Source organism: Hyla sarda, chromosome 3, assembly GCF_029499605.1.
Source record: "Hyla sarda isolate aHylSar1 chromosome 3, aHylSar1.hap1, whole genome shotgun sequence".
In the NCBI taxonomy this organism is placed as follows: Eukaryota; Metazoa; Chordata; class Amphibia; order Anura; family Hylidae; genus Hyla; species Hyla sarda.
The window spans coordinates 35,729,619-35,751,003 of NC_079191.1; the positions used below are offsets into that span (position 1 = coordinate 35,729,619).

General features: G+C 42.8%; 1 protein-coding gene across 4 annotated transcripts in view; it reads right to left on the minus strand.

Annotated features, from left to right (window-relative positions):
* Window positions 1-2,185: 2,185 nt before the first annotated feature.
* UGGT1 (UDP-glucose glycoprotein glucosyltransferase 1) overlaps window positions 2,186-21,385 on the minus strand; it is a 124,352-nt gene continuing 105,152 nt past the window's right edge. For all 4 annotated transcript variants that reach the window (XM_056564052.1, XM_056564054.1, XM_056564053.1 and 1 more), the window contains 8 exons: window positions 20,141-20,245; window positions 16,038-16,122; window positions 14,082-14,264; window positions 10,360-10,520; window positions 9,572-9,686; window positions 5,686-5,802; window positions 4,919-5,087; window positions 2,186-3,027 (listed from right to left, as the gene is read on the minus strand). In XM_056564052.1, the coding sequence (XP_056420027.1) occupies window positions 3,002-3,027; window positions 4,919-5,087; window positions 5,686-5,802; window positions 9,572-9,686; window positions 10,360-10,520; window positions 14,082-14,264; window positions 16,038-16,122; window positions 20,141-20,245 (961 nt within the window). In that variant the 3' untranslated portion in view covers window positions 2,186-3,001. The remainder of the gene's footprint in view (window positions 3,028-4,918; window positions 5,088-5,685; window positions 5,803-9,571; window positions 9,687-10,359; window positions 10,521-14,081; window positions 14,265-16,037; window positions 16,123-20,140; window positions 20,246-21,385) is intronic.

A 21,385-nucleotide genomic window follows, 5' to 3' on the forward strand; every position in this document is an offset into this window, starting at 1 on the left:
GGGCGGAGGCTCATGATGTCACAGTCACGCCCGCTCGTGACGCCATGGCCACGCCCCCTCAATGCAAGTCTATGCGAGGGGGTCGTGACGGCCATAGACTTGCATTGAGGGGCGTGGTTGTGACATCACGAGCGGGGCTTGACCATGACATCATAATGCCGGGTGCAGCAGGGAGATCGCGGGGGTCTCCAGCGGTGGGACCCCCGCAATCAGACATCTTATCTCCTATCGTTTGGATAGGAGATAAGATGTCTAGGGGCGGAGTACCCCTTTAAGCCACATGATGAAAAATCGCAGTGAAAAAAATGCCACAGAAAGTATTAATTAAAAAAAAAAAAAAATTTAATAAAATAAACACCACAAAAACTGCATCTTTGGAGCGCCAAATGACAGGGTGTTTTTTTTTTTATCCGGTAAAAAGAAACTAAAAAAAGCATCTATAGAAATTACCCCTCAGTGGTCGGGAGACTACAGCTCCCAGTATTTTCAGGACACGTTACTAGTAATCCCGATAAATACAGCTGACATCATCCGAATTATTAACAATGGGGGAGATTCATCAAAACCTGTCCAGAGGAAAAGTTGCCCAGTTGCCCATAGCAACCAATCAGATCGCTGCTTTCATTTTGCAGAGGCCTTGTTAAAAGTGAAAGAAGCGATCTGATTGGTTGCTATGGGCAACTGGGCAACTTTTCCTCTGGACAGGTTTTGATGAATCTCCCCCACTGATTGTCTCATATACCCAGCTACTATCTATCACCTAACTATTACAGCACACCGAATGGCGGCATATAAATGCCGAACGGGCAGTATATAAAGTTCCTGAGTAACCCGAGGGGCTTGTAAGTTGCAAATGCAATATTAAAGGGGTATTCCAGGCAAAAACTTTTTTTTATATATATCAACTGGCTCTGGAAAGTTAAACAGATTCGTAAATGACTTCTATTAAAAAATCTTAATCCTTCCAATAGTTATTAGCTTCTGAAGTTGAGTTGTTGTTTTCTGTCTAACTGCTCTCTGATGACTCACGTCCCGGGAGCTGTCCAGCTCCTATGGGGATATTCTCCCATCATGCACAGCTCCCGGGACGTGACATCATCATTGAGCAGTTAGACAGAAAACTTCAGAAGCTAATAACTATTGGAAGGATTAAGATTTTTTTTATAGAAGTAATTTACAAATCTGTTTAACTTTCCGGAGCCAGTTGATATATATATAAAAAAAAGGGCTATGTCTGTTATTGTAGTTTGTTCCTATTAGAGTGAATGTGACTAAGCTGCAATTCAAGACCCAGTGCCCATGACCAAGGGTGGCGCTGTGGCTGTCAACAGCTGGAGAGTCGGGAGTTAAGGATCACTGCCGCAAACTATATGAAAGTTTGCATTATAAGATGCTGGCCCAATATATAACATTTTGTTACTATACATAAAAAAACAACAAAAAAAAAAAAAAACAGTAGCTTAAAGCTTATTCCGTACATATCTATGTGTCTCCATGGTTACAGACTACAAACCAGCTCTGTGTAGTCTGATCATACAAATGAGCTCTCTAACAGTGGTTTCCAAACTGCAGCCCTCCAACTGTTGGAAAACTACAACTCCCAGCATGCCCGGACAGCCAACGGCTGTCCGGGCATGCTGGGAGTTGTAGTTTTGCAGCAATTTCGATTGTCAAAAGTTTTAGATTAAAGGGGTACTCCGGTGAAAACCTTTTTTCTTTTAAATCAACTGCTGGCAGAAAGTTAAACATATTTGTAAATTACTTCTATTAAAAAAAAATCTTAATCCTTCCAGTACTTATTAGCTGCTGAATGCTACAGAGGAAATTCCTTTCTTTTTGGAACACTGATGACATCACGAGCACAGTGCTCTCTGCTGACATCTCTGTCCATTTTAGCAACCGTGCATAGCAGATGTATGCGAAGGGCATCATAGTGGCTCAGTGGTTAGCACTGCTGCCTTGCATTGCTGGGGACTTGGGTTCAAATACCACTAAGGACAACAATAAATAAAGTGTTAATATTATTATAATAACGTCAGCAGAGAGAACTGTGCTCGTGATGTCATCAGAGAGCATTCCAAAAAGAAAAGAATTTCCTCTGTAGTATTCAGCAGCTAATAAGTACAGGAAGGATTAAGATTTTTTTAATAGAAGTAATTTACAAATATGTTTAACTTTCTGCCACCAGTTGATTTCAAAGAAAAAAGGTTTTCACCGGAGTACCCCTTTAAGTCCAGAGCTAGTCATAAGTCTGTATAGTGCCTGGCTTCCCTTACCGGCTGTCAATCAAACCTGACTCTTCCGCATAAACTACCATGGAGGGAATGAGTAGGCCAGGTGGTGAAGCGCGTCGCCGCATACTTTACCAGGTCGTGACTGGCAATCGCAGCAAGTCTCAGAAATGAGACCTGATGCGATCTAAGCTTTTGACGTATCAAATGTTTTCCAAATGACAGGAACGCTTATTAGTGGACAACGGCAGGATCAGACTACATAAAGTTAGCTTGTAGTCTGTTGCCATGGTGACACATAGGTCTGCGCAGGAGCTGCAGACACTAAAATTATTGCAAAATTCTTCATTTTCAGTTTCGGACACATCGGAGCCATGAAAAGACATGAGATCATTTTTTAACTTCCCTGAACATACAGATAAAGCAAATTCCTGTAAACACATTTTACCAGGTTTCAGTGGTTTAATCACTTAAGCGGGTTTTTGGGGCGGGAACATCTGAAATCTAAAAATTTTCACCTAGCTTGTGGGTTTTTTGTTTTTTTAGTCTCTTTTTTTTTTTTGTCTCCTTAAGGTGGGAAAAAAATACAATCATAACCCAAAATATATAAATACCCCAATACCGCAACCTATCAAACCATTCAGCAGTTTTGCAGACATTCTGTAAAATCAATGAAAGTAAAATTCCCAATAATCTCTCAACTTCTGTTTAAAAAAAAAAAAAAGTCCAAATTGAGTCCAATTTTTTTTTTCCCTGAAGAAGTCTGTGAATCATAAATCTTCATGTGGCTCGTGATCTGTGAAAACAAAAATAATGAAAATGAATACAGAATGAAACTGCAGGTTTTTTTCTTTACGGTCACCTAGAGCAGTGTTTTCCAAACACTGTGTCTCCAGCTGTTGCAAAACTACAAATCCCAGCATGCTAGAAGTTGTAGTTTTGCAACAGCTGGTGGCACCCTGTTTGGAAAACACTGACCTAAAGAGATGTCACTGAATTGCCTTGGCTGGGATCCCACTATTAACATGATCCTGTAGATGGATTTTTTCCTGTGCCATTGCCCATCTGTATCAATCCCAACGTGCGTTTCGGAGACCCTTCATCAGGGGGAAAGTTCTCCTATTTTGACTTATTGAAGTTGAAAATCTGCAACACATTTGTAACGTGTTATTATAACTTTACTCTGTTTTCATAAAAATGGGCAATCATGTAATGTATTCATGGCTGGGTATGCCTCAGGGGAGAGATGCTTTGTTTTAGACTGTGCAGGGGACCTTCCATGTTCCCTATTACAACACCAAGAGCACAAAAATTGTCGAGGCAGCTTTTACTTTCCCTAAAAAGTGACCTCAACAACTCTTGTCCATGAGCTGTGATATGGAATCATGAAGGGTCCCCTGCGCAGTCTAATGGTCAAACCCAGCCACGAATACATTATATTATTGGCCATGAGGGTATGAACATACGTTACAGATTTTCAACTTCAATAAGTCAAATAGGCATTCTTCCTCCATTGGGTGAAATGTTACCATGGAAGTTTCCCGTCATTTCAATATAAGGCTGCGTTCACACAGCGAAATGTCCGCAGCAATATTCCGCATGGACATTCCGCTGCAGCAGAGTCCCATTGATTTCAGTGGGATTCTGCTGCACTGTGCACACAGCGTAATTTCCACCCCCATTCTGGCATCCGCAAAAAGAATACACTTGTCTATTACGTCTGTGATTCCGCTCGGAAATGCATTACCGTCTATTGTACGGCGCGTTTCCGAGCTGTCATAGCGCTGGACCTTTTAAATGTGAGGAGTGTCTGCCTGTATTTTCCAGCCGGACATTCCGGACATTTTCAGCCGTGTGAACCTGGTCTAATAAAGACATGCTGGGAAGTTCCTAAGAGAAGACTCCCAGACACCAAGGTGTTTGTGTTCTATTTTCATGGCCATATTATATTCAGATGGGTACTAACAATTGGAGGCACACAGGTAAGATCCCTGGTTTTAGGGATCGGGACCAAATATTACCACAACATCATTACTATATAAAACTAGCGCGAATGTGAGGGTTAAAAAGTGGTAAATAAGTGCTAACCAATCAAATGGGCACTGTCATTAAAACAAATTTTTGCTATTGCACTCCTTATGCTAAAGAAAACATCTTTCAAAATAAATGTAGAATGTAATAAATGTAGAAATAAAGTTTTATGCTTTATTTGTGTTTAAAAAAAGCTGCAACATGTGTCTCCCTACTTGTCCAGAGCACATTTTCTTGCACAGACTTTGGACTCCTGCTGGCCTGGCAGAAGTCCAAAATCAGGAAATGCAGTCTGGAGTGCTTGGGGGGGGGGGGGGGGGGTCAGCCTTATCCAATCATAGCTCATCTCACACTGAACTGCTCTGGGCTGTGTGTAGCAGAGTGAGGGAGGAAGTTCTCCCCTGTATGGCTTCAGATGATGTCACTCCTGCTGGGAAAGGCCCCTTCCCAGTCTGTGGAGCTCACGGAGACTGAGCAGAAAATACAGAGCAATATCAAGGTAGAAAACTAAAAAATAATAAAAATAAAGGCAGGGGGTGGTTTATCATGATGGGGGCAGTGAGCTGGGAGGATTATAACATTTAACAAGATTATGACAGGTACTCTTTAATACTACATAATGCACAGTATCTGCTCGGTTGCATACAATGAGTTACCTTGTGTATCCGGCTGCCTTGTGACATCAGGCTGATCTGGCAGAATACCCGAAGTCTCCCCCAGAAAACGACTGTACAACCTCTTGATTTCTTGGTCGTAGTCTTGCCATTCTGGGACTATACGCACCGCGGCTTGTAACTTTGGCTCCTTGGTCATTGGGTTATTGCACTATAAATCAGAAAGGTAGAATACAGAAACCGAAGTCTTAGATAATCTATGGGGCCAGCAGGGCGGATAAGGCCGGGTTCACACCACGTTTTTGCAATACAGTTTCCGTATACGTTCGGAACCGTATTGAAAACCGTATGCATTGACTCTCCATTGAAAACTGTGTGCCAAAAGATGCACTCGGTTGTGTCCATTGAAACGTGTAAGTTTTTTTTTTTTTTTAACATGGGAGTCAATGGAAACCGTACAGAACCGTATGTACGTACAGTTACATCCGGTTTTCACCAAACAAAACCGGATGGAACTTGTTTAATTTCAATCAAACAAGTGAAACTTTATTCATAATGGAATGAAAAGTTAATAACTTATATGTTTTTTTTCTTAAAAAACTGATGCAACCGGACATCATTTTTCAAATCGTTTACGGATTAAAATTTGTACACATGTTTTGAAACAGTTTAGTCAGGTTTTGAGGAATCGTTTTTTTTTTTATCAAAAACCTAATACGGGAACTGTACTGCAAAAAAGTGGTGTGAACCCAGCCTAATAGATATTACACTATGTATCTATATAGCCGTTGTAATGAAATACCACTCACCAAGTCTATAGTTTTGGCTTTTTTCTTGGATGTATCATCGCACCACGTCTCGCACCACAGCCACTCCTGGGGAAGCGATTTGATAGGCACTTGGTGGATCATGTTATTTGGCAAATCCTGTAAAAAAGAAAAACGTGAATGTACAACTGATCGGGTTACATGGAGGTAAACCTGTGTTTCCCAACCAGGGTGCCTCCAGCTGTTGCAAAACTACAACTTCCAGCATGCTGGAAGTTGTAGTTTTGCAACAGCTGGAGGCACCCTAGTTGGGAGACACTGATTTAAACAATACTTAAAGGGGTATTCCAGGAAAACTTTTTTTTTTTTTTTTTCTATAAATCAACTGGCTCCAGAAAGTTAAACAGATTTATAAATTACTTACTCTCTACTCGATTTGGCAGAACAGCACTGCCTTTATCGAGTTAAAGGGGTTATCCAAGGAAAAAATGTATATATACAGTGACCCCTCGACCTACGATGGCCCCGACATACGATCATTTCAACATGCGATGGCCTCTCAGAGGCAGCATCAACATACGATGCTTTTGTATGTCGGGGCCATCGCATAAACGGCTATACGGCAGCGCAGACTGCTTCAGCTGCCACCGGATAGCTGTTTACGGTGCCCCGTGTGGTCCGCTGATGGTCACTCACCTGTCCTTGAGGCTCCGGCGCGTCCTCTTCAGGATCCCCTGCATCGTCGGCGCTCTCCATCGTCGTCATCACGTCGCTGCGTACGCCGTCCCGTCATCCAATAGGAGCGGCGTGCGTAGCGACGTGATGGTGGCGACGGAGAGCGAGGATGCCGGGGAAGCAGAGGCCTTGCCGGAACGTCGGGGACACCCCGGGGACGTGGCAACAGCGATGGACGGCGACATCCAGGGCAGCGGTGACGAGCGGTAATGGTCCGGAGCGGCGGGGACAGGTGAGTACAACTTTCTCTAACAGTGGTCTCCAACCTGCGGACCTCCAGATGTTGCAAAACTACAACACCCTGCATGTAGTTGGGTGCTGTAGTTTTGCAACATCTGGAGGTCCGCAGCTTGTAGACCACTGTCCTATACTTTACATTGCACAAATCCCTCAACATACAATGGTTTCAACAAACGATGGTCCATTTAGAACGGATTACCATCGTATGTTGAGGGACTACTGTATATATATATATATATATATATATATATATATATATATATCTCAACTGGCTCCAGAAAGTTAAACAGATTTGTAAATTGTAAATAAACTTCTATTAAAAAATCTTAAGCCTTCCAATAATTATCAGCTGCTTAAGTTGAGTTGTTCTTTTCTGTCTGGCAACAGTGCTCTCTGCTGACATCTCTGCTTGTCTTGGGAACTGCACAGGGTAGAAGAGGTTTGCTATGGGGATTTGCTCCTACTCTGGACAGTTCCCGAGACAGGTGTCATCAGAGAGAACTTAGACAGAAAAGAACAACTCAACTTCAGCAGCTCATAAGTACTGAAAGGATTAAGATTTTTTTAATTGAAGTTTCTTTACAATTTACAAATCGGTTTAACTTTCTGGAGCCAGTTGATATATATACATATATATATATATATATTTATATATATAACGTTTTTTCCTGGATAACCCCTTTAACTCGATAAAGGCAGTACTGTTCTGCCAAAACGAGTAGAGAGAGAAGCGGACAGCCATGCTTTTCTCTCCCCGCTCTGTGCCAGAGACTTATATTATTAGTCCGCCCAGGTCACGTGACACAGAACCAGGAGAGAACAAGCTAAGCAAGGACTTCTCCTGGCTCGTTCTCGTGCTCAGTCGGGGTCTGGACACTAAGACCCTGACCAATTAAAACCTTTGATGTTTCAAAAGTTTATTTTTATGACAGTGTCTAAGTATGGTATTAAAACAAGTGGATTTTACAGGAAACAGATTTGTTTTAACCACTTTACATAGAGTCCTATTGCTACTAGAGATGAGCGAACTTACAGTAAATTCGATTTGTCGCGAACTTCTCGGCTCGGCAGTCGATGACTTTTCCTGCATAAATTAGTTCAGCTTTCCGGTGCTCCGGTGGGCTGGAAAAGGTGGATACAGTCCTAGGAGACTCTTTCCTAGTAATGTATCCACCTTTTCCAGCCCACGGGAGCACCTGAAAGCTGAACTAATTTATGCTGGATAAGGCATCAACTGCCGAGCCGAGAAGTTCGTGACGAATCGAATTTACTGTAAGTTCGCTCATCTCTAATTGCTACCTATAAATGGCTGAGAGGGGACACTGTTTGCATATATTGTACACTACATGCAGGATACATTCCTGTATCATTGTGGATGTATCAACTGGCAGTGACCCCCTATTAGCCTGTAGCCTTTCGCCCTCCATCGGGATGGAAGAACGTTACTATATAGAGGACCCAGGATGACCATTGGTTCCAGGACGACCATTGTGAGTTGAAACCATTGTATGTTGAGACCATAACTCTATGGAATCCTGGTAATTGATTTTGAAGCCCCCAAAATGTTATCCATAAATAGGAGAAAGTGATGATTAAAGATAAATAAGTCGATAACTAATATAGATAAAGCAAATCCTTACATATAAAAGTAATAAAGATCTGCTGGGAGCTGTAATCACTGTCTATGTAGAGGACAGGAGCTTCTTCAGGGTCCTGTACAGAACACACAGTGTCCTAAAAAAGTAACATGGAGCCGCCCTCACCTGGTGTCCAAAGGAGCAGCTAACCCTGGCACAGGTAAAGAGTACAGAACATGTAATACCTCCCTGTACTGTAGGGGGCGCTACCAGACATCCAGGCAGTGCATGCACTTCAGTAATACAGGTGTTTTACCAGTGAATGCCCATTCTGATTTGTCGTTTCTTCCGGCCATTGACACGTTTCACAGATCTGGACTGTCTGCACATTGTATGTTGTGTCTGGTTTCAAGTTACAATGGTCCAGAAAAGACCGAAAATATTGTAACCTGAGGCCATTGGGAGTTAATAGATCACTGTACCTTAATTTCTGATGAATGGAGTAGAGGCCTCCAGTAAAAAAAACACATATACAGCAGAATCCCCCAATAGCGGACACTCACGGGGAATAAAAAAGTGTCCACTATTGAGGAGGATGATTTGGCACAGGGAGGGGGAGGATGATTTGGCACAGGGGGGGGGGGGGGGGAGGATGATTTGGCACAGGGGGGGGGAAGGATGATTTGGCACAGGGGGGGGGGGGAGGATGATTTGGCACAGGGAGGGGATGATTTGGCACAGGGGGAGGAGGATTTGGCACAGGGGGGAGGATGATTCGGCACGGGGGGGGGAGGAGGATTTGGCACAGGGGGGGAGGATGATTTGGCACAGGGGGGGGGAGAGGATGATTTGGCACAGGGGGGGTGGGGAGGATGATTTGGCACGGGGGGGGGAGGATGATTTGGCACGGGGGGTGTGCTGGGGCTGCTACAGGGTGGGTCAATCAGGGGCCAGGGCTCCCTGGGAACCCGAGACACTTACTGTGGTATTGGCTGTACCCCCCCCTGACGGCAGACCTGTGTACAAGGTAGGGCCCGCACATAAGCCTAGTTGTCCCCTATTGGGAGTGTTTTGACCCCTATCGGGTGTGTCCACGACCGTTGTTGGGAATATTCCCTTTTTCGGAGGGTGTAAATACATTAAGTCCTATGGGACTCTGCCGGGGAATAAAAAATTGTCCACTATTGGGAGGTGTCCACTAAGGGAGATTTCACTGTATTACACTGTATATGATGGAAGGCTATAGGGCGGATGCCAGTGTATGCTTGTACAGTGCTATTATTTGGACCCCTAATATGCCCCCACAATCTCTTCCCTTGAAGGAGACTGATCCATCCATAAAGTGTGCAATATTAATATCAGGCAATGGCACCAACCTGGTCAAGATTGGAGAGACTGTTGGGGTCCTGGCTCAGTCCCTGATACTGTCCTCTGAGTCGATCTCCTGCAGCAATTTTCCTGAATTTCTTCAGGTCCACTACATACAAAGCACTAGGAAAAAAAATAAGAGAACGGTAAGGTACATCTCCGGTAAGATTATATTATACAGTGGTCCCTCAACATACGACGGTAATTCGTTCCAAACGACCCATCGTTTGTCGAATCCATCGTATGTTGAGGGATTTGTGCAATGTAAAGTATAGGAAGTTACACTCACCTGTCCCCGCCGCTCCGGACCGTGTCCCCGCCGCTCCCGATGCTGTCCCAGGGGCTCCCGATGCTGTCCCGCTGCTCCGGCGTCTTTTTCGGGATCCTCCGGCTTCTTCTGCATCTTCCCCATGGTCTGGGCCTCGCTTTCTGGTGACGTTATAACGTTGCAGCGCCGGGACGGCGTGCGTAGCGACGCAATAACGACGCCGGAAAGCGAGGCTTGGACCCTGGAGGAGATTCAAAAGACGCCGGAGGATCCCGAAGTGGACCCGGAGCAGCAGGAATAGGTAAGCGAACCTGTCCGGGATGCTTAAACTGCTATCCGACAGCAGCTTAAGCATTTTGCGCTGTCGGATAGCAGTTAATGCGATGGCCCCGACATATAAAAGCATCGTATGTCGATTTGATTATATGTCGGGGCCATCGCATGTCGGGGGGGGGGGGGGGTTACTGTATTTTAAATAGTTCTACAAGCATAAAAAATAAAAAGAACCTGAATAAGGAAAATGGTTACCTAATGTGGTACTTCCGTCCGGCCAAATGACTGGCCCAGTACCCGGACCTCCAGAATCGATACCCATCCATCTCCCTCCGGCTATCACAGAACGGGGTGTATCCATAGGGGGCGCCATCTAAGTTGAAGTCTCTTAGCTCCTTAAGGTCGGTGCGCACAATCTAAAGCAAAGAGAAGTATAGCACATTGAGTCACAGTCACTGACCAGTGGTGTAAGGGCGGTGAGAAAACCACTGGAATGATGATACTGTGACGACACCTCTGACATTTTTATACCATAAGATTAGTCACACATAGGTTTGCAACCTGGCTGGTATTTTGGCCACCCTGCCGGTATTTTTATATTAAAAATACCTGCAATGCAATGGCGGGAATGTATCCAACCAATCCTACAACTCCCATAACTAGAGATGAGCGAACTTACAGTAAATTCGATTCGTCACGAACTTCTCGGCTCGGCAGTTGATGTCTTTTCCTGCATAAATTAGTTCAGCTTTCCGGTGCTCCGGTGGGCTGGAAAAGGTGGATACTGTCCTAGGAGACTCTTTCCTAGGACTGTATCCACCTTTTCCAGCCCACCGGAGCACCTGAAAGCTGAACTAATTTACGCAGGAAAAGTCATCAACTGCCGAGCCGAGAAGTTTGTGACGAATCGAATTTACTGTAAGTTCGCTCATCTCTACCCATAACCTATACCAGTGTTTCCCAACCAGAGCACCTCTAGCTGTTGCAAAACTACAACTCCCAGCATGCCCGGACAGCCAACGGCTGTCCGGGCATGCTGGGAGTCGTAGTTTTGCAACAGCTGGAGGCATCCCGGTTTGAGAAACACTGACCTATACTGTATACTACTATATAGTCCAACATGCTGGGAGTTGTAGTTTTGCAACAGCTGGAGGCACCCCAGTTTGAGAAACACTGACCTATACTATATACTACTATATAGTCCAACATGCTGGGAGTTGTAGTTTTGCAACAGCTGGAGGCACCCCTGGTTGGGAAACACTGACCTATACTATATACTAATATATAGTCCAACATGCTGGGAGTTGTAGTTTTGCAACAGCTGGAGGCACCCCAGTTTGAGAAACACTGACCTATACTATATACTACTATATAGTACAACATGCTGGGAGTTGTAGTTTTGCAACAGCTGGAGGCGCCCCTGGTTGGGAAACACTGACCTATACCATATACTACTATATAGTACAACATGCTGGGAGTTGTAGTTTTCGTTTGGGGCAGCTGCTGAGCCACAGGCTGTATCAGGACATGCTGGGAGTTGTAGTTAGTAACTAACTGCAACTCCTGAATTTTATTTTAAAAAGCGACCAAAAAGTCCCATCAAAACCACAGATCGGGGCGCAAAAAGTGAGCCCTCATACAGGCCCGTATAAGGAGAAATAAAAAAAGTTATAGAGGTCAGGATAGGACAAAATTTCCCCCACATATGTGTAGCCTGTGATGTAATGCATTTATAATTAATTATGCAAATTAGCAGGGCCGGTATTTTTTGCAAGAAAGGTGGCGACCCTAGTTACACATCAGTGGTAATATAGAAAAAAGAAAAAGACCGCAAACGGCGCCTCGTGTATTACCCTTAGAGTAGGTATGGAGTAGTAAAGCCCCTTAAAAGTGGCTGCTCCCCTTGGAGAAGAAGAAATAGTGCATATCACCTCAATAAGAGGTATATAGGTGGAGCAGGCTGCTCAGCCGGAGGGTCCGCAGGGGTCAGGTAAACCTGTCCTGTTGAAGCATGCGAAGAGGTAGAGAAAAAAGGACCAACGATTTCCAGGCGCTGCTAGCTCAAAAACACCGGAGGCACGAGTTATGGATGAAAGATCCTGGCAGGGATCATATTTATTTAAAAAACAAAAGTACAGATGACGCGTTTCGAGGGTAACCCCCTCTTCCTCAGATCAATATCAACATTGTTGATCTGAGGAAGAGGGGGTTACCCTCGAAACGCATCATCTGTACTTTTGTTTTTTTAATAAATATGATCCCTGCCAGGATCTTTCATCTATAACTCGTGCCTCCGGTGTTTTTGAGCTAGCAGCGCCTGGAAATTGTTGGTCCTTTTTTCTCTACCTCTTCGCATAGTTACACATCAGACATTAACCCTATCCTGACATTTCATGCGCATTATAATGTTGGGATGGGGTGTACGTAGCAGGCACAGGAGCCCAGCGCAATCCATTCCGGAAGGTGCCGGCTGTGCTATGGCTTGTTCGGACGGCAATTTGAAGAGGTGGAAAATTCTGCCTCAAAAGCAGTGTAGATTTTGATAGAGTTTTTAAAGCTCCCCCAAGTGATGTGAATTTTTTTTTTTTTTTCATGCTGAGAAATCCACAACATGTTTTTTCAAAACTGTGCAAATTTTTTTATGGTGGGGGATCGATATAAGTCATAAGGAGGTGGGGTTTCAGGCAAAACCGCACTGATTTGGATGCAGAAATTGGCATAGATGTTAGCTGTGTGAACGTGCTCTTATACAACTGACAACCAGAGACACCCACCTGCAACATCTAAGATTGGGGATAACATTGTTTAACCTTTAGATGCTACAGTCACTAGTAACCACAGCACATTAGCCATTAGACAGAGGGGATATGTCATTTTATCCACCCCACTCCTCGTGAGGATGCTAAGTATATGTCATGACAGCAGGGAAGAAGCCTAGTGATGGAACCTGGATCTGCTGGGAGGGGAGGTGTATAACTACTATATCATTATACCATAGGGATAGCAGCAGCAGTATACAGATAGAGCTGGGGGAAGTAGGGAGGGGGGGGGGGGGGTCTGAGTTAGCAGGAGTGACCTAATAGGTTATCACGTCATCCTGTAGTTCACATGAAATCAGCTGACCCAGGATTGACCACTTGCTAAGATACATTTAGCACTGTGATTTTCTGTGGATCAGACTGGTGATCACATAACCCAGTTACAGTAATGAAACACATAGATGCAGCTGTGCTGGAATACAACAGATGGCGTTGTAGGACCAGTGATGGTGAGTGTGCATTATAGGGGCAAAAAAAACTAAAAAACTTGGGAGTAATTCCTTAAAGGAAAACTGTCACCCTTTACCCACACTAAACTTGATACACCGGGTTATAGTGTGGGTGAACAGACCGATGCAGGGTTTCTGGCCTATATACGTACCTGAAGTCCAACGCCAGGTGCCACTGAAGTTCGGCTTCTTCCAGCGTTGGAGGCGGGCCCACCGGCAGCATTTGAATATTCATCGGTGCTGGTAACGTGAGCGCTTGTGCCTACTGAGCGCTCACGTGACCAGCGCCGATGAATACCCAAATCCAGCCGGCAGGCCCGCCTCCAGCGTGCAATTCAGTGCTGGAAAAAGCTGAACTTCAGAGAGACCGGGCGCCGGACTTCAGGTACGTATATAGGCCAGAAACCCTGCACAGGTCTCCTGTTCACCCACACTATAACCCGGTGTATCAGGTTTAGTGTGGGTAAAGGGTGACAGTTTTCCTTTAATGTGGTCTACTGACCCCTGATAACAGATGTCATGGGAGAGGAGGATCAGTAATGTTGGATTTCTTTTGTTCCGGGGGAGATAAGCCACTGCCAGAGGAGTCTGTTAGCGACTTACTCAGTTGAGTTGAGTGTGCATTGGGGAGATCGGAATAGACTCCTTGTATATAGCAATCCAATCATTGTATATAGTGCTTCGTGTGGCTTTGTGTGATTGTGATTACCTGATCAGCATCTACAAAGAGGAATTTATCCACAGCCAGTGGGAAGAGCACATCCAGGAAGAGGATTTTGTACCCCCAGATGATCCTCTGCTTCTCGGTCTGCTGGTGCAGCCAACGGGGCCACTTATACTGGACCAATTCATACTGGAAGTCGTACTGCTTTGCCATGTAAGGGATAAAGTTCTGTGAAGAGTTAAATCATACAGTGGATTAGTGGAAAATTGCTCCCAGAAAATCCTGTCATTACATTACAATGAGCGCCCCGGCGGGGGATTGTGCGTATAACCGGTGAGGAATAATTACGTCTTATGGCACTTGGGAGCACAAAGCAGCATTGATATTTCTGACATTTAAGAACGCAATGGCGTGCCCCGATTAATGCAAACGTATAACCAGTTAGGGAACTGAATTTCCCCTGCAGTGTCCAATACTGGGGTGCCTCATGCTGGTTGTCTTCAAAGAAAGCCTCGAATCATGCAGATTATTTGTCTATACAAAGTCACTTAGCAGTGATAACGGGAAAGGGCCGGCTGGGTTAGCTTAAGAGAAAATGGGCTGTAAGTGCTTTGTCACCGCCAAGGAAAATCAGAATTTATTACTAATGGAACTGGGAAAATGTTTTGTAAAACAAAAACACTGTTTAGTGTTAAGCCGTAGGCAGAGTGTATATGTACGACCTGGCCGTCTGGTCCTAAACACTGCAGCGTGTATATGTAGGACCTGGAAGCCTGGTCCTAAACACTGCAGGGTGTATATGTATAATCTGGGAGCCTGGTCCTAAACACTGCAGGGTGTATATGTATGACCTGGGAGCCTGGTCCTAAACACTGCAGGGTGTATATGTATGACCTGGGAGCCTGGTCCTAAATACTGCAGGGTGTATATGTATGACCTGGGAGCCTGGTCCTAAACACTGCAGGGTGTATATGTATGACCTGGGAGCCTGGTCCTAAACACTGCAGGGTGTATATGTATGACCTGGGAGCCTGGTCCTAAACACTGCAGCGTGTATATGTATTACCTGGAAGCCTGGTCCTAAACACAGCAGGGTGTATATGTATGACCTGGGAGCCTGGTCCTAAACACAGCAGGGTGTATATTTATGACCTGGGAGCCTGGTCCTAAACACTGCAGGGTGTATATGTATGACCTGGGAGCCTGGTCCTAAACACTGCAGGGTATATATGTATGACCTGGGAGCCTAGTCCTAAACACTGCAGGGTGGATATGTATAACCTGTGAGCCTGGTCCTAAACACAGCAGGGTGTATATGTATGACCTGGGAGCCTGGTCCTAAACACTGCAGGGTGTATCGGTATAACCTAGGAGCCTAGTCCTAAACACTGCAGGGTGTATATGTATAACCTGGGAGCCTGGTCCTAAACACAGAAGGGTGTATATGTATGACCTGGCCGCCTGGTCCTAAACACAGCAGGGTGTATATGTATGACCTGAAGTGTTTAATGTCTAAGGAACTGCACTCGCTTCATAGACTGTGAATGATGTCTGCTGTCAGTGACAGACATCGGGATTCCGCTGATGTGCGTCATTAACCCCCTAAGTGCAGTGATCATTAGCAATCAAGGGACTTAAGAGCCCGACAGTCAGTCCCCCTGCCCAATCAGTACCCCTGCAACATATATTTGTGGTTCCAATCGGATTAAATGTCTGCCAGAGGTCTCCTCACCTGCTCAGTGAGCGTCCTGGGCAACCTGATGATAGAGACTGCCTTGGGCAGACCCTATCAGTAGATCTCCAAACAAACTGATTAACGCTATGAAATGGCATAGGATTAGTCAGAATTAGCAATCCAAGCACTGCTAATAAAAGTCCACTATGCAAATAAAAAAAGTTTTTTTAAATATAAACACGCCCCTCCACTAATAAAATGTTAAATCATTAGAGATGAAGGCGTTTCTACCTTAAACCCTCAACGACTACCCAAAAGACACAAACCTTAAAAGTAGGAGACAGATAGTTCTTCAAAAACCAAAACTTCACTGGAGTCTTTGTATTCTTCAGTACAGATAACATCATTATTCTGTAAAACAATTAAAAAAAAAAATCGTAAGACACCAACACGATCATATTCATCATTCATGCGCACTAAATTGATGTGCACTTGTATTATGAGCGCTATTATTATGTGCACTAGTATAATGCTAGCTAGTCTTTTGTGCACTAGTATTATGCAGGCTAGTATTATGTGTTCTAGTATTATGTGCACTAGTATTATGTGCTCTAGTATTATGTGCACTAGTATTATGTGCACTAGTATTATGTGTTCTAGTATTATGTGCACTAGTATTATGTGTTCTAGTATTATGTGCACTAGTATTATGCTAGCTAGTAATATCTGCACTAGTATTATGCTAGCTAGTAATATCTGCACTAGTATTATGCTAGCTAGTAATATCTGCACTAGTATGTGTTCTAGTATTATGCTAGCTAGTATTATGTGTTCTAGTATTATGTACACTAGTATTATGCTAGCTAGTATTATCTGCACTAGTATGTGTTCTAGTATTATGCTAGCTAATATTATGTGCACTAGTATTATCTGCACTAATATTATCTGCACTAGTATTATGTGCACTAATATGCTAGCTAGTATTATCTGCAATAGTATTATGTGTACTAGTATTATGTGCACTAGTATTATGTGCACTATGATTATGCTAGCTAGTATTATTTGCAATTATATTATGTGTACTAGTATTATGTGCACTAGTATTATGTGCACTATGATTCTGCTAGCTAGTATTATTTGCAATTATATTATGTGTACTAGTATTAGGTGCACTAGTATTATGTGTTCTAGCATTATATGCACTAGTATTATGTGTTCTAGTATTATCTGCAATTGTATTATGTGTACTAGTATTAGGTGCACTAGTATTATGTGTTCTAGCATTATATGCACTAGTATTATGTGTTCTAGTATTATATGCACTAGTATTATGCTAGCTAGTATTATCTGCACTAGTATTATTCTAGCTAGTATTATGTGCACTAGTATTATGTGCACTAGTATTATGCTAGCTAGTATTATCTGCACTAGTATTATGCTAGCTAGTATTATCTGCACTAGTATTATGTGCACTAGTATTATGCGCACTAGTATTATCTGCACTAGTATTATGTGCACTAGTATTATGCTAGCTAGTATTATCTGCACTAATATTATGCTAGCTAGTATTATCTGCACTAGTATTATGTGTTCTAGTATTATGTGCACTATTATGACAGCTGGTATTATCTGCACTAGTATTATGTGCACTAGAATTATGTGTTCTAGTATTATGTGCACTAGTTTTATCCTAGCTAGTATTATGTGCACTAGTATTATGTGCACTAGTTTTATGCTAGCTAGTATTATGTGCACTAGTATTATACTAGCTAGTATTATGTGCACTAGTATTATGCTAGATAGTATTATGTGCACTAGTATTATGCTAGCTAGTATTATGTGCACTAGTATTATGCTAGCTAGTATTATCTGCACTAGTATTATGCTAGCTAGTATTATCTGCACTAGTATTATGCTAGCTAGTATTATCTGCACTAGTATTATGTGCACTATTATGCTAGCTAATATTATCTGCACTAGTATTATGTGCACTAGAATTATGTGTTCTAGTATTATGTGCACTAGTTTTATCCTAGCTAGTATTATGTGCACTAGTTTTATGCTAGCTAGTATTATGTGCACTAGTTTTATGTTAGCTAGTATTATGTGCACTAGTATTATACTAGCTAGTATTATGTGCACTAGTATTATGCTAGCTAGTATTATGCGCACTAGTATGTACAAATAGAGTAGAGACTCGGCACTCCTATCAGATTGCTCCTATCAGGTACAGGTGTGTTTAAACGAGATAAGGAAAAGTGTTTGTGGCTTCTCGGGGTGCAAAAAAATCCTATTGTAGGGGAAGACAATAATGGAAAATGTAGAAAAGATTGCAAGGAATGCACTCACCCGTTCTAGAAGTGTACAGAAGGCTTTATTCCGTTACAGGGTACAAAAATCAGTGTGGGAGGGAGGAGAAAGGAGCTCCGTGAAGCTCGTGGTCCGACTGTTCCGTTTGGCGGTCAAACACCACTTGGTCACGCCCCAAGCGGTGTTTGACCGCGAAACGGAACCGTCGGACCACGAGCTCCATGGAGCTCCTTACTCCTCCCTCCCGCACTGCTTTTTGTACCCTGTAACGGAATAAAGCCTTCTGTACACTTCTAGAACGGGTGAGTGCATTCATTGCAATCTTTTCTACATTTTCCATTATGCGCACTAGTATTATGTGCACTAGAATTATGTGCTCTAGTATTATGCTAGCTAGTATATGTGCACTAGTATTATGCTAGCTAGTATTATGTGCACTAGTGCTATGCAGACTAGTATTATGTGCACTTGTATTATGCTAGTTACTTTTATGTGCACTAGTGCTATGCAGACAAGTATTATGTGCGCTAGTATTATGTGCACTAGTATTATGCTAGCTAGTATTATCTGCACTAGTGCTATGCAGACTAGTATTATGTGCGCTAGTATTATGCGTTCTAGTATTATGTCCACTAGTATTATGTGTTCTAGTATTATATGCACTAGTATTATGTGCACTAGTATTATGTGTTCTAATATTATGCTAGCAAGTATTATCTGCACTAGTATTATGTGCACTAGTATTATCTGCACTAGTAGTATGCTTGCTAGTATTATCTGCACCAGTATTATGCTAGCTAGTATTATCTGCACTAGTATTATGTGCGCTAGTATTATCTGCACTAGTATTATGTGCACTAGTATTATCTGCACTAGTATTATGCGTTGTAGTATTATGTGCACTAGTATTATGTGTTCTAGTATTATATGCACTAGTATTATGTGCACTAGTATTATCTGTTCTAGTATTAGGTGCACTAGTATTATGTGTTCAAGTATTATGTGCACTAGTATTATCTGCACTAGTATTATGTTAGCTAGCATTATCTGCCCTAGTATTATGCTAGCTAGAATTATCTGCACTATTATTATGCTAGCTAGTATTATCTGCACTAGTATGTGCACTAGTATTATGCTAGCTAGTATTATCTGCACTAGTATGTGCACTAGTATTATGCGCACTAGTATTATGTGCACTAGTGCTATGCAGACTACTATTATGTGCGCTAGTATTATGCTAGCTAGTATTATGTGCACTAGTATTATGTGCTCTAGTATTATGTGCTCTAGTATTATGTGTATTAGTGCTATGCAGACTAGTATTATATGCACTAGTATTATGTGTATTAGTGCTATGCAGACTAGTATTATGTGCACTAGTATCATGTGTATTAGTGCTATGCAGACTAGTATTATGTGCACTAGTGCTATGCAGACTAGTATTATGTGCTCTAGTATTATGTGCACTACTGCTATGCAGACTAGTATTATGTGCGGTAGTATAATGCTATCCCCTTAAGTTGCTGAACAGACAAATTGCTCATGGGATTCACCAGGATGCACAATTTGCTGTCATCCTTTTCTGTAGAAATGTTCCTATTTATATATGCTGTCTCATTGTTGCTTCAGAAATAACTTCACATATGTATCTCCATGTAGTCTATAAGCTCAATGAACTTGATGGAGTTGCTGCTCAAGTGGCTTGGGGTGTTCATAATGTAAATCACAGGTATACATATCAGGAGGATTTCCCAAGAAATACCTCTGTAGTATGTATACCGGGCATATTGCTCCTAGACTCTCATGATACAGTGCAGAGTATCATTTGCGCTATGTGTCTACATTATTCCGTATGGCTGTAAACAATAAATCAGTGTTCCCAAACAGAGTGCCGCCAGCTGTGTCAAAACTACAACTCCCATCATGCCCGGACAGCCAAAGGCTGTCCGGGCATGATGGGAGTTGTAGTTTTGCACCAGCTGGGGGCACCCTGGTTGGGAAACGCTGGAATAAATACTACATATATCAGCTCGAAAGACAATCTTTTGGAAACTGTCATGTGAGTTGGTAGCTTTCTAGGCACTGCAGACACAGTGTAAACTCTGCACCATACACTCACCTGAGGAAGCGCTCATACAAGTGTCCAGAGGCCAGGGAGAAAATATTGATGATATCTTCTTTATCTTGTTTCACCTCCTCTTGCTTCTGCCCTCCACCCAGTCCCCTGATGGGAATGAGCACAGAAAATATATTATTGGTTGATATTATAAGCAGGGCCGGCGCCACCTAAAAGAAGCAACACTGTGTGTGGACAGCTCTCTCCCTCGTGTTTCCAGCACCAGCGCACGGGCTAGCCGGCAGCGTCCCCGGACCGGATCAACGGTATAACAAAGGCATGTCCAGCGCCAAGTGCGGTAAAACGACAAGTACTTTATTGTAGGATCAGCAGACACAAACTTGCATCAGGCAGGAGCCGACACGTTTCGGACAGTTACAGGTCCTTAGTCATGGCATAACACACAGGATAAAATCCAAACTTTAAATACTTTCTTAGGAACATCACACTTAATAAAGACATGTGGAAAACATGGAAATGGGACAATGGATGTGTATGAACACTTGAATTCAGGCAGAAAAACCCCCCACAAAAAATTAATGCAATTATACAGCAGCAAGTAATAAACAAAACAAAAAATAAATAAAAAATTATACACACACACATATATATATATATATATATATATAAATAATAAGAATAAATAAATATAAAAAAACAAAAAAAGATTTTTTTTTTCTAGGCCAGTTAGGCACCGGCCTAGAGCGCCCAGTGAACGAGGGTGCTGCCTGGGGATTATGAGACTCTTATACAGCCAAGCAGATCCTATGAGTCTCTAGTATGAGTCTCCTTTATTATATTACCCGTGTGATCTGGAGAAAAGAAAAAAAGAACTCACCAGTGAAGTATATTAGAAAAGAATAGGAACTGAGAAATCCGAAATACCATTTTTTCTCCTTTTTTGGGGCCTTTTCTATAAGACAAGTGGTGGCTTGGGCAGACCCAGTTAGGGTGCATTCACACCACGTTTTTGCAATACAGTTCCCCTATACGTTTTCAATGTGAAAACCGTACGGAACCGTATTGAAAACCGTATTCATTGAAAATTGTATGCCAAACCATGCATCCTTTTGCATCCGTTTTACATCTTGTACGGTTTTGTCCGTTTTTTTTTCCCGTACCCAAAACCGTAGCCTATCACGGTTTTTAGTTCGGGTGAAAAACCGTACTAAACCGTATACTTTTTTTTTTAACATGGGAGTCAATGGGAACCGTACAGAACCGTATGTGCTTACAGTTCCATCTGGT